Source organism: Microcaecilia unicolor, chromosome 1 (assembly GCF_901765095.1).
Source record: "Microcaecilia unicolor chromosome 1, aMicUni1.1, whole genome shotgun sequence".
NCBI classification, from domain to species: domain Eukaryota; kingdom Metazoa; phylum Chordata; class Amphibia; order Gymnophiona; family Siphonopidae; genus Microcaecilia; species Microcaecilia unicolor.
In genome coordinates, this window is record NC_044031.1 from 160,770,062 (window position 1) to 160,784,092 (window position 14,031).

A 14,031-nucleotide genomic window follows, 5' to 3' on the forward strand; every position below is an offset into this window, starting at 1 on the left:
CCAATCCAGGTCAAGGGCACCTGGCACGCTCCCCAAACGATTTGTTCGGTAAGTTCAGCGATGGTATACATGTACTTGGATATTAATGACGGCTTTTGTGCATCAGCCCCACAGTTATCATCTCCAGTACCTTCACTTTGGGGGGGGGGGGGGGGAATGGGAGAGTCATTGCACACATCCATCACTTTTTCTGTAAAGCAATGTTTTCTTAAATTAGTCCCAATACACCTTCATCCAATACCCCCTGATTCCAGAGTTTCCTTTTAATTGAAAGAGTTGTGCCTCATGTAAATTGTGCCATGGAGGTATTGAAATTTCTCTCTCTGTCAGGACCTTTCCTGGGCAGCAGCATAGATAGAGCAGCTGAGCCCAAGGCAGGGTGGAGCTGTATAGGAATGGAGTAACAAGCAGGTACTAAATGCAAAGCACGGTAGGGGAGAACTCTATTAGGCAGTAGAGTAGCTGTCAGAGGTAAATACTGGACAGGCTCACTGAGAACTGTTGTAAGATTGTGTCTGTCTGGCTCTTGCTCTGGCTCTCCTTATATATGATCACTGAAGAGGTACACCTCAAGCTGGTCCAGTGGGCTCCTCCGGGGGAGGGGGATGAGCATTTCTTTCTATCACCGGAACTTGAGTTACAGCTAAGTGGTCTCTGTGGCTCTGTTGCAAGTCTCAAGTTTGTGGTACACAAGGTCACAAATTTGAATCCTGAAAAACTGCATAGAATTCCACCCCTCCCCCCCCCCCCTCAGAGTGCTGACCTTTCCTGAGGCTTTAGGGAATTGTTTTTTCTTAAGATGATCTTTAGGGAACCAGGCCACTAGTATCTTTACATGGATGTTTTGACAAGTTCCCAACTACGTCTTGAAGGCCATATCCATTCCAGTCTACCAAGTAATAGAGCTGGTTAAGGATATAATTTAAACCAAAGACAGTCTGTATAACATATTCAGGGTGATCCTGGATAGTCAATAGCCAGGAAGTCGTGGACTGCTGACCCAGAAAAGGATTTTGTTCATAGGATTTCAATAAAGCAGCATGGAACACCAGATGGATACAGAAGTTAGTTGAGCGTTGTAATCGGTATGCCACAGGATTTACTTGCTTCTGGATCAAATAAAATCCCATGAATCTTTAATCCAGCTTACAGAGAGTTGATTACTCTTTAAATGTCTGGTGGAGACCCAAATCTCATCTCCCATGGTGAACTGGGGACTTTCTCAGCGTTGTTTGCCTGTGAGTTCTAATCTGCTGCTGCTGGGAATCTGAAATCTTGGGATTTACCCAAATAAAAGCTATGGTGAATGTCATTGTCTATAAAGAATTTTGAGGATTTGGATGATGAATGCTTAGAATTATTGTGTAAGTAGTTGAGTACAATTGTTTTGGTGATAATTATAAAAGCGTTATAGATATTGTTCCAAAGTCTGGTTCATGTGCTATGTTTGTCCTCTAGATTGTGGGTGGCAAGCTGAAGGTAAATGGACCTGGATATTCAGAAGCTTCATCACTTTCCTCTAGAAATTCAAGGTGAACTTGATACCTCTGTGAGAAATTATATGGGAAGGCAGACCATATAGGCAGAATACCTCCCAGACCAGCATGTCCATTATTCTATGTGTGTTTGAGAGGCCAGCTGCAGCAGCAACGAAATGGGCCATCTTTGAGAACTATTCAACAACTACCAGGATGATGCAGTTTCCTTGTGGCATGGGTAAATCTATGATAAAACCCATAAAGATCAATTCCCAGGGTTTAGAAGGTATAGGTAATGACATCAAATATCCTTGGGGGCTGTGCCGTGGCTCCTTATTGCAGGTGCAGATTTCACACAAGAGCTCATATACTCTCTCTTATATCATGGCTCCTCCCTAGCCACCAGAAGTTTTAGTCCACTGGCATTCTGATCTTCCGAATAATAGGAGAATCTACCAATAAAGCATCATGGCCGGCCAGCACCCTATCATGTGTTCCCCTACTACTGTATTACAGTATATATACCATTTATATCGTCTTAGCCTTCAAACTTCTTCTATTAAGAGTACAGTTCACTATATAGTCTAGTTATCAAGCTCTGTTGGATAGCCATCCAGTATCACATTCTCATATGGTTACTCATTTTCATTTAAGGGCTGCTTCATGTAAAACTTTAAGAAGCTCTCTGTTCTATGGGACTTAATGTTTGATGCTCGCTTCACATACAAGTATCCCTTTGAACCTTTGGATGTTGGACTTTAAGTTTCTAACTTTGAATGTACACTTCCTAGTTGCAATTACTTCACCTAGGAGAGTAAGTGAATTTCAGGTACTGATAACATACGAAACCTACATGCAATTTCATCCTTACAAGGTTGTTCTTCTTATACATCCCAAGTTCTTGCTGAAAGTGGTGACACTTTTCTCCTAAATGAAGAGAGAACACGTCCTATCTTCTGTTGTTCAAATGCTTGTGAGAATTCCCTCCATACAGTGCTCTACCTCTGTAAATGGTCTCTTGCCTACTACTTAAAAAGAACTGAATCATTTAGAGAATCTCAACTTTTCATCTCGTCAGTCCTAATAGACATGGTACACCAGTTGCAAGAAGGACTTTAGCAAACTGACTTGCTTCATGTATATAATTCTTCTATGAAAAAGCAGGTGCTCCTCTCAACTCTAAAGTCAAATCTCATAAGATTAGAGCTACCTCAGTGACAGTAACTCTCTTAAAGTCTGCCTCACTAGATACCACCTGCAAAGCAGCTTCATGTTCCTACCTTCATATTATTTACTGCACATTATTGTTTTAACCAAGCCTCAGCAAGGGATGGTGCCTTTGATCAAGCAGTGCTGGCCATGTCTCCCTATGAACTATCAACTGAGAGGCTGCTTTTAGACTAAGACAATATAAAACTGATAAGCCCTAGTGTAACCTGGTGGGTTTGTTTTTTTTTGTTTTGTTTTGTTTTTTGTTGTTGTTGTTATCTGGTGTCCGGGGGGGGGGGCTCCTGGCCCAGGCAGAGTCATTGGTGGCCATTGAGGGGTCCTGTCTGGATTTGGAGGTAGTTCGGAGCTTCTGCAGGGGAGTCGCGCTGTTTGCAACCTCCCTCAATGCTGCCCGGTCAGGCACGAGTTACTGAAAGGCCAGATTCGGCCCGTGCAGGAGAGGCTCCAAGCATGTGCACCTTTTTGTGCATGTGCGATAGCACTCCCAGGCCGGCACTAGGCCAAAATTGAAGCCAGAACCTAGATTTTTTAGGTGCCCGGCTGGAGTACAGTGGTTACCATGGTAAATTGCAGTGGTTTAGTGCAGCCATGGAGGGACGTCCTGGACCTGGACTGGAAGTGGAGGTCTAGTGAAGACCCTTCTGGGGACAACGTAAAGATTCTGGTGGCCAAAGAAATTGTTTACTTTATTTTTTTAATGTATTTTTTGGTCCTGTTGGGCTAGCACTTAAAGGGTTAATTTTGGGGGAATTCTAGTAGTAGTTTTGGGTTCCTGAGAACCTCTTTAGGTGGCCTTGTACTTTGAAGTATTTTGAAAAAAAAAATCATTTTGTGGTCAAATGAGAAAGTTTTAGTTTGAGCCAGTTATGAGCTTTACATTTGGTTTTCTTGATCGGGTGTCGGGTATGTGTGTAGGGCGATGAAGAATTTTATTAGAGTGAATGTCTCTGGTTTTATGGGGGTTTTGATAGTGATTTATGACAAAAATATGTGAACGTCTTTAAATCTGTATTTAAATGTGTGAAAAATGTATGTGTAGTTCGGCACTAATGTTTATAGGTTACTTTGACCAAATTACATATTCATTTTTATGGTATATTTACTAAAAATGTAACATCTACTATTTTTTATGGAGCAATTCTTTTTCAAAATGGAGATTGTGAAAAAGTCTAATTAGGGTCCATGCCTCACAACATCCTGTGATCTGAGACCTGATTGGCTAGCAGAGGTCAGCTGGTGACTCAGGGTCACCGTCTACTTTAGCAACAACTTGCATGGGAGTGGGTAGAGGGGCTGAAGACACCAAAGAGTGAAGACCAGTATGAGAGAGCTCTGACTATGCGGTAGGATTTCTGAGCAGGAAAGTGGTTGTAAGTGAATTTTTCTCCAAGCGCTTTAATGCTGAGCGAAGGTGAAGTCAGCCGGAAGTGAAAGGTCTGGGATTTGTTCTGGAAAAATCTGAAATTGATTTTTTTTTTGTTTTTGCTACTTGTGTGCAGTTTGAAAGTTTTACAGTTAAGATTGAGGAAGAGAAACCAATTGTACAACTGAATGAGACAGGTTTGTTTAACGTGGATTAATCCCAGTTAAGCCACTAGGAAAATTGGTTTCCAAGGCTTAAGGTTTGGCCTGGAGTATTGCAGCTTGTGTGTTCTGCATGATTTTCTAGTGTGACCATGTGGGAGTTTGCACCTTTTTGGAGAGACCAAATAGCTGTGGGCAGTGTGACTGCAGTGTATAAAGAAGAGTGCCCTTCTTTAGTCAGGGTATATAATAAAGAATAGGACAATTATTTAGGGTTGCAGACTTAATACATACGGATGAGCACTGGAAGGCACGTTTTGTGCATTGGGGTCCGGACTCCGAACTCTTTGTAACCATTACTAGGCACTAAACCTGCAGTCTAGTAACCTGCATTGGCAGGACAGAGAGATGATTGACAAAATCCTGAGCCATTTCTGGGGATTCATAAACCTGACACTTTCCTTGGCCGGATAGAGAAGCACAAATTTATAGCGTTTCTCGTAGAGTGATGAATATATTGAGGCGAACCTCTGACATTGAGCTTGATAGATTTGTATGGGCTCTCCCCTATATTGTAGCTTGTCCCGCTTTTGGCAATATCCTCTCAAGATCTCTGTCTTATATAGTTATGTACCTTTACAATCACTGCTTGTGGCTTCCCGCAGCCATCATAAGGGTGGCTCACGCGGTGCGCCTACTCTAGGCACAGCAGGCCCGTGCTGTAAATTTAAAGCAAATTGTAGAAAATATTTCTTCACTCAACAAGTAATTAAACTCTAAAATTTGTTGCCAGAGAATGTGGTAAAAGCAGTTAGCATAGCGGGGTTTAAAAAAGGTTTGGCTAACTTCCTAAAAGAAAAGTCTGTAAGCCATCATTAAGACGGACTTGGGAAAATCCACTGCATATTCTGGGATAATCAGCATAAAATCCGTTTTGCTGTTCTTGAATCTTGCCAGGTACTTGTGACCTGGATTGGCCACTGTTGGAAACAGGATACTGGGCTTGATGGACCTTCAGTCTGTCCCAGTATGGCAATGCTTGTATTCTTATGTTCTTATCATTTACTTTGTCAGCTAGAAAGCCCCAGTAATCCCTATACATAGCTAGAGCTGTTCCTGTTGTTAGACACAAAGAAAGTATTTTTTTATTGATTTATTTTAAAGTATGAGGCTGTAGGTTCCAAAGCTGGAAGAAAAGAACCTGAGCTCCAATGTTCAAGCAAAGTGAAGAAAAGAAGCACAAAGTAATGATAAGTCTGCACCTCCATGTACAGCAAAATAAAGGACATTGAGAAATCATTTAATTCAGTAAACTTACCTTTTCTAGAGACTGGTTCTAGGTGTCTGCACCTGAAAGACATAAAATAGATCACAAAGAATCAATTTTTAAGACATACACTACAAAGGAAAGTTGTAGCTATAGAGTAAGAGATAGAAAATAAGATAATTTTGTCAACACTTATCTCTGATGGTTTCACTATTGTTCCAAAGCAATACCACTGTACTTGTTAAAGAAATTTAAGTTGTTTGTTAAGTGTTCTACCAGAATAATGGTTTGAACATATGTTTATGCAACAAAAGAACCAATTTTGTTAACTTGAACATTTTTTCTATACCCCTAATTGAATTTTAAATAAAACCAACAGGCTTATTTTCGAACGAGAAGGGCACCCATCTTTCGACACAAATCGGGAGATAGGCGTCCTTCTCCCAGGGTCGCCCAAATCGGCATAATCGAAAGCCGATTTTGGGCGTCCTCAACTGTTTTTGTCGCAGGGATGACCAAAGTTCACGGAGGCGTGTCGGAAGCGCAGCAAAGGTGGGACTGGGGCGTGCCTAACACATGGGTGTCCTCGACCCATAATGGAAAAAAGAAGGGCGTCCCTGATGAGCACTTGGGTGACTTTACTTGGTCCTTTTTTTCTCACGACCAAGCCTCAAAAAGGTGCCCGAACTGACCAGATGACCACCAGAGGGAATCGGGGATGACCTCCCCTTACTTCCCCAGTGGTCACTAACCCCCTCCCACCCTAAAAAAAAAAACTTTTAAAAATATTTTTTGCCAGCCTCTATGCCAGCCTCAAATGTCATACCCAGCTCCATGACAGCAGTGTGCAGGTCCTTGGAGTAGTTTTAGTGGGCGCAGTGCACTTCAGCCAGGCAGACCCAGGCCCATCCCCCCCTACCTGTTACACTTGTGCTGGTAAGTGTTGAGCCCTTCAAAACACGCCAGAAACCCACTATACCCACATGTAGATGCCCCCCTTCACCCCTTAGGGCTATGTTAGTGGTGTACAGTTGTGTGGAGTGGGGTTTTTTTTTGGGGGGGTGGGGGGCTCAGCACACAAGGTAAGGGAGCTATACACCTGGGAGCAAGGCTCCTCCCATGACCAAATGGTTTGGATTTGGTTGTTTCTGAGATGGGCGTCCTCGGTTTCCATTATCGCCGAAAATCGGGGACGACCATCTCTAAGGTTGCCCTAAATTTCGCGATTTGGGCGTCCATGACCATATTGTTGAAATGAAAGATGGCCGTCCATCTTGTTTCGACAATATGGATTTCCCCGCCCCTTCACCAGGACGTCCTGCGAGGACGTCCTCAGGAAAATTTGGGCGTCCTTTTCCCTCCAAGTAACTTACACTTACCATCTGTTTGGTTACTGGGTCTTAAAATCCTTTTAGTTTCTGTTCCCCTCCATAGTTCAGGACTTTGGAGACAAGGTTATTTTAATTGTCTCTGAGCTCAGGGGTGAGCTGTGAGCTACACTAGGTTTAGGAGTTACTCACATGTACCTGTCTTAATCCTACCTGTCAATGGAAGAATCAATGTTGCTTACCTGTAATAAGTATTTTCTATAGACAGCAGGATTGATACGGCACACAGTCCCTCACATGTGGAGGAGTGGCCTAGTGGTTAGGGTGGTGGACTTTGGTCCTGGGGAATTGAGGAACTGAGTTCGATTCCCGGCACAGGCAGCTCCTTGTGACTCTGGGCAAGTCACTTAACCCTCCATTGCCTGCTGCATTGAGCCTGCCATGAGTGGGAAAGCGCGGGGTACAAATGTAACAAAAAAAAAAAAAGTTGCACGTATTGAACTTTGAAACCAATTAAGGAGCTGAGGAGACCACTGAATACAGAAAGTTCTGCATATGCTCAGATCTTTACACCAAGTTCTGAGCTCTGGGAGCATCGTTCCAACCCTGAGCTGGTGGATGATGTCACTGACTTGGGTGCCTTAATCGCCCTGTCCACAGGTGAAGAATATCGTTTTATTGTTCATATAATAATTTCAATAATATTTTGTTCCTAATTTTATTTCTGTTACTATCATTCAGGTGATGGAAACAAACGAGAATGAAATACAAATTAATGAGGCCAGAGAACATTATAGACCAGCTGCTTCAAGAGCCTCTCTTCTTTATTTTGTTATTAATGATCTTAGCAAAATCAACCCCATCTATCAGTTCTCACTAAAGGTAATGTACATTTGGTAATCTATTGTTCAGTCTAAGAGCCACTTGACTTAATTTTAGCAAATAAAACTGAATGACTGAATTCAGCTGCATTGAAACACCAGATGTGAAAATATATATGCAGATGTAGATCTCTTCTTTAAATGCCAGAGTGAATGGGCTGAGTTGTGTTCACCAGTGGTAATGGGGCTCTAGATAATGTCATTGGGTACTGCCATCTGTCGCCTCAGTTTGGGATGGAAGGAGCAGTGGTGCCATTCAGGGAGAGTGTAAAGTGGAGCAGGGAAGAGTAGGGGTGGAGGTCAATGGATTTTCAGGATGGGCATTGATTTTTGAATTTTAAAAAGCTGTGTGTCTGCAGTTAATTGGCCACCTACTCTGAAGGGGACTAGAAAGAGAAAGTATTGGAGACAAATGGAATGAGGTTTCTTATACTCTTCTTTTGCTTATCCCAATGTTTAGAGCACAGTAGTAATGGGGAGTAGAACCACATTTGGTTGATCAATGCAATTTTGATTGGTTTGCCTATGGTTTGTATATGCCAATACTTTGCCTTAATTAAGCTGTGGCTTAAGCGTTCCACTAAGCAACAGCATTTGTGTTATTATTTATTTAATACATTTATATCCTGCTCAATCCACAATGTTCTTAGTGGGTTATGAAAAACATAAACATTTACTTGATAGCATACAGAACCTTTATAACATATAACAAAAAATATTACAAGTTATATACCTACAGAAGGTAACAAAATCTGATATATCCTGTAATTCCGTGGTTAGGGCATTCCAAAGAGGGGTGCAACCAAAAATTCTTACATGAGATCCATTCTCTGAACGTCTTTAACTGAAGTTTCAATGTAGGAGTTACATAAATGCAACTCAACTGGATGAACAGAAATATAAGGCTTCAACACCAATGAAAGACTAGGAGCGTAAATCCCATAAACTGCTTTAGATACCATCATTATTCTAAAATTAATTGGTTGCCAATGTAATTCAATAAAACCTGTCATTATATTATCAGACAATTGCTTTTCTAATGTTACCCTGAGAGCAGAATTTTGTATGAGTCTAAGGGCAGACATTGATAGCCACACAAAATAAAGCATGTTGAATAGTAGTAGTAGTAAAGCCTGAAACACTATAAGGAAAATTGCTCATAGTGAAGGCAGTGGGGTAGATGGGGACAGAAGGCTGCTGTTCCAGCTAGCCATGTTTTTCTTTGTCTATCTAGATATGTATATATACAGAGAGCGGTGCATCTGTAGATAGATAAATATGGAATACAGATTACACCCTATACATATAAAGAATGTAACAGTTTGCATAAATTGATAGCTTTAATTAAAATGATACATGGTCCAGGCCAGTACAATTCTCTTATGTGGGTCTGGGTCATGCATTAGATATACCACATTTCTGTTGTAAGTAAGGGTTCCCCCCCTCAAAATGACTGTGTGGCAAGTGCTTTACTTGCCGCACTGCCGCCATCTGCAGGTAAAAGGTGGCCTCGGCACACGTGAAAAACGCGCTGATGCCAGTGTAGGCCCCCTTTTGCCGTAGCTTGGTAAAAGGGACCCTAAGTGCTTTAAAAATACACCTCCACATAACTTTGTAAGTCTGTGTGCTTTGAGAATGAGCACTCGTATATCTTTTTATTGGATTAGCTTAATACAGCTGTGACTAGCTTTTCAGAGTTGTCTGTGATTATATGATCAGTGAGGAAACAGTGCAGTTACACTGGGTTTAAGTAGTACAGAATCAGTCAGGTCTTCTACTACTACTTATCATTTCTATAGCACTAGACGTACGCAGCGCTGTACACTTGAACATGAAGAGACAATCCCTGCTCGACAGAGCTTACAATCCATTCACGAATGTAGTTCAGTAAAGGGAAAGGGGAGGAAAGTTGGCAGGGATGGTGGAGAAAGCTAATATTTTGTATTCTGTGTACTCCTAAAATTTCCTTTAAGAAACCTGATTGTAAATTCATTAATGGACTGATCTTCTTTTGAGAGATGTTCATTTACTGAACTGATGGGCTGATGATCAGAAGCAAACACAGGCGCTAGAGGCTGTTAGCACCATACTAGCGCCTGCATTTGCTACCTCGAGTGCGTGAAACAACTCGCTCACAGGCTCTGAACACAACTAGCATGCAAATGCATGCAAAATAGGGCTTGTAGTGCAAGTAGCATTAAAATGCATGCTAAATGTATTCCTCCCCAATGATCAGCGAGCAGCGCACCAAGCAGTGGTGCGCTGTCCACGGCAAATCCTAAGCCAGCTTGGAGCTGTTGTTAGGTTTTGCAGACCATTGGGGAGGAATGGTGAGCCATGTCCAGCATGCATTTGCTTGCTAGCAGGCCCCCCATTCCCCCCAATGCAGCAGCCCCCCCCCCCCCACACACAAGAGCAGGAACCCCGATCTGACCCCTCCCTGATATAGGTTCAGGAGAGCTGTAGATCTGGTGGGTCTCCAGCCCCCCCAACCCCTCCCCTAGCATCCTCTCAAATGGAGCCCTGGTGGCCCAGTGGGCCCTGAGTCAATCCCCCCCCACCTGGTGGTCTAGCAGCCCTTCCCCACCCCCTACCTTCATTGGAGGAGGGATGTGCTTGCCCTCCTCTTCCATCGGTGCTGCCTCAAAAATGGCATCGCCCAGCCCTGCAGATGCATTAGGCAGGTGCCTCCATTTTCGAGGCCATCTCCCTCCTCCAGAAAAGGTAGGGGGTGGGGAAGGGCTGCTAGACCACCAGGTCAGGGGGGGGATTGACTAGGGCCCACTGAGCTACCAGGGCTCTATTTGAGGGGATGCTAGGGGGGGCTAGAGACCCACCAGATCGCCAGCCTCACCCCAATCTTGTGTCGGGGTGGACAGGGGGACTGGAGGTCCACCAGACCTTCAGCTCCTGTGTAACTTTGCTTGGGGTGGGCGTACTATACCACCAGGGCCATGCTGTTTGGAGTCTGGTGGTCCCATGGCCCTCCAGCCCCTGGGTTTGACAGGTCTGGGCTTTTGATAGCCCAGACCTGTCAAACAAGTGCGGGAGCACTTTACCCTATGATCAGAGATAATAGCGTTCTTAAATATGCATGCTATTATCTCTGATCATAGGGGCGGTAAAGCCCCACGCTGTTCCAGCGCTATTTTTAGAGTGCTGTTTGGAACAGCGCAGGGCTTTCAATCATCTGCCCATGAATATTTAACTTATTCATTAATAATTGGGAAAAGGGAGCAATCAGGGGAAGTAATCAGCTTTTTATTATGACCCAAAATTCATTAGCATTCTTAAAAGCACAAACAAGCTGAACTTTCAGATATTTGCAGGAGGACTTTGACACTGAGAACCTGGGCATCTAGATAGTAGACGAAGCTGAATGTGGGCAAATGAAAAATGATGTACATGTGGGAAAATAATCCGAAGTATATCTGCACATTAGGATTTATCACATAGGAAAAAGATCTTGGAGTCCCAGTTTTCCTTTTTTTTTTAACAGTATGCCTGTTAACCTGTTCTGCAATACTTTCTCATTTGACCCTGCTGCTCTGATTTACATCTGCACACTTCTACTGGGTTTAGTTAAAGTTTTGGGTACGAGGTTCCAGAATACAGGGAACATCATTTTGCTTTGAACAGAAAATGGTCCAGTGGTGTCTGGCCAAGGGCTAGCTTAAAGGGATATACAGCTTGTGCAGTTTCACAAGATACCTTCACTTCAAAGGCACTGTTGTAGCTTTTAAGGGGCGCTGCCATCCATAGCACTCTGGGAGAACTAAACCCAGGCCTAGTTTGGTTCATCTCATAGATCCAAAATTGTACTACTGTCTGACTACTATGCCAAAAAACAGGGCTTTTTATGTCCCTCCCATTGGAACGTGATTAAAGGCTAATTGGGAAAGCCAAGGTCCATATGGCATCTGCTGAAAAGCTCCATGAAAATGTGATCCAAAGTACTAGTAGTATTTGATCCACCATATTGCAGGCAGTCTCTCCAGTACCAGTCCTGTTACTCAGGGCTGCAAAAGGCCAAATGGGTCTTGGGCAAAAGAAGGGATCATGGGGTTTTACTGAATCTTCACAGAGCCTCTAGATTCCTTGGGAATGTTTGCACTCAGAAAACATAGTAGCTGTCTCCTGTGGAAGTCTCTGGAATTCATTCAGTAGCTATTACCCATCGGAATGGAACAGGAATACTTTTTGAGCCAGTATAGAGATAACTGGATCATATTGTTTATTAAGGCAATAACAACATAGCAGTTTACAAAAACTGGAAATATATAACAAACCAAATTAAAAACAACATTTGAGTGGATTGTAGGGAAACTGGAAGCAAGAGGGTGATGAAATGAATATAGGATTGGACTGGGTTCAGAGACAATTGACAGCAGTAAATAGTTGCAGAGGGTACATGTTTTACAAAAATGAGTTTATACTGGAAACAAATTACTTTTATAAATAGCCAAAGGTGTGTGGAATAGGCACTAAAAAGCCTTTATTCATAAGGTATATGATATTCAGTGAAAAAAAATGTGTTTATATTGACTAGAATTCTTGAAAAGAAACACAATAATTTATTCAGAAAACAGCTTCAAGAATGCATTTGTTTATATAAGGAGATCTAGACCATTGTATGAAGAATTTAGATGCCTGCAGTGATCTACTATGCAGGAAATCAGACTGAGATTCTCTCTTCTCCATGCATGAGGGCCTTAAGAAAAGGCACGTGCTAAGGGTAGTTAAAAGAATGATGTGCCGTTTGTTCCTTCAGTGGCACAAAGCATCAAGTATAGCGATAAAGCAGGAGTTAAATGCAGAGACTTTATAATCCAATGAAAAAAACAGAAAATACTAACAGGACAGAGTGACATTAAAATGAGAGAAGTCTCTTAAGAACATAAGAATAGCCATACTGTGTCAGAACAATGGTCCATCTAGCCCAGTCTCCTATTTCCAACAGTGGCCAATCCAGGTCACAAGCACCTGGCAGAAACCCAATTAGTAGCAACTTTCCGTGTTACCAATCCCAGGGCAAGCAGTGCCTTCCCCATATCTGTCTCAATAGCAGACTATGAACTTTTCCTCCAGGAACTTGTCCAAACATTTTTTTAAACCCAGATACACTAACCTCTGTTACCACATCATCCAGCATAGAGTTCCAGAGCTTAACTATTTGCAGAATGAAAAAATACTTCCTCATATTTGTTTTTAAAGTATTTCCATGTAACTTCATTGAGTGTCCCCTGGTCTTTGTACTTTTTGAAAGAGTGAAAAAAATTAATTCACTTTTACCTATTCTACACCACTCAGGATTTGTAGACCTCGATCATATCCCCCCACAGGTGTATCTTTTCCATGCTGAAGAGCCCTAACCTCTTTAGCCTTTCCTCATATGTAACATAGTAACATAGTAGATGACGGCAGAAAAAGACCTGCACGGTCCATCCAGTCTACCCAACAAGATAACTCATATTTGCTGCTTTTTGTGTATACCCTACTTTGATTTGTACCTGTGCTCTTCAGGGCACAGACCGTATAAGTCTGCCCCGCACTATCCCCGCCTCCCAATCACCAGCCCCACCTCCCAACCACCGGCTCTGGCACAGGCACAGACCGTATAAGTCTGCCCAGCACTATCCTCACCTCCCCACCACCAGCCCTGCCTCCCAACCACCGGCTCTGGCACAGACCGTACAAGTCTGTCCAGCACTATCCCCGCCTCCCAACCACCAGTCCCGCTTCCCACCACCGGCTCTGGCACAGACCGTATAAGTCTGCCCGGCCCTATCCCCGCCTCCCAACCACCAGCCCCGCCTCGCGATCTTGACTAAGCTCCTGAGGATCCATTCCTTCGGCACAGGATTCCTTTATGCTTATCCCACGCATGTTTGAATTCCGTTACCGTTTTCATTTCCACCACCTCCCGCGGGAGGGCATTCCAAGCATCCACTACTCTCTCCGTGAAAAAATACTTCCTGACATTTTCCTTGAGTCTGCCCCCCTTCAATCTCATTTCATGTCCTCTCATTCTACCACCTTCCCATCTCCGGAAAAGGTTCGTTTGCGGATTAATACCTTTCAAATATTTGAACGTCTGTATCATATCACCCCTGTTTCTCCTTTCCTCCAGAGTATACATGTTTAGTTCAGCAAGTCTCTCCTCATACGTCTTGTAACGCAAATCCCATACCATTCTCGTAGCTTTTCTTTGCACCGCTTCAATTCTTTTTACATCCTTAACAAGATACGGCCTCCAAAACTGAACACAATACTCCAGGTGGGGCCTCACCATCGACTTATACAGGGGCATCAACAATCCCTTT

General features: G+C 43.0%; 1 protein-coding gene across 1 annotated transcript in view; it reads left to right on the forward strand.

Annotated features, from left to right (window-relative positions):
• Positions 1-14,031, forward strand: part of DNAH11 (dynein axonemal heavy chain 11) — a 708,797-nt gene that overhangs the window by 589,126 nt on the left and 105,640 nt on the right. Inside the window, exon 66 of the mRNA XM_030201723.1 lies at positions 7,569-7,709. Coding sequence (XP_030057583.1) covers positions 7,569-7,709 — 141 coding nt within the window. The remainder of the gene's footprint in view (positions 1-7,568; positions 7,710-14,031) is intronic.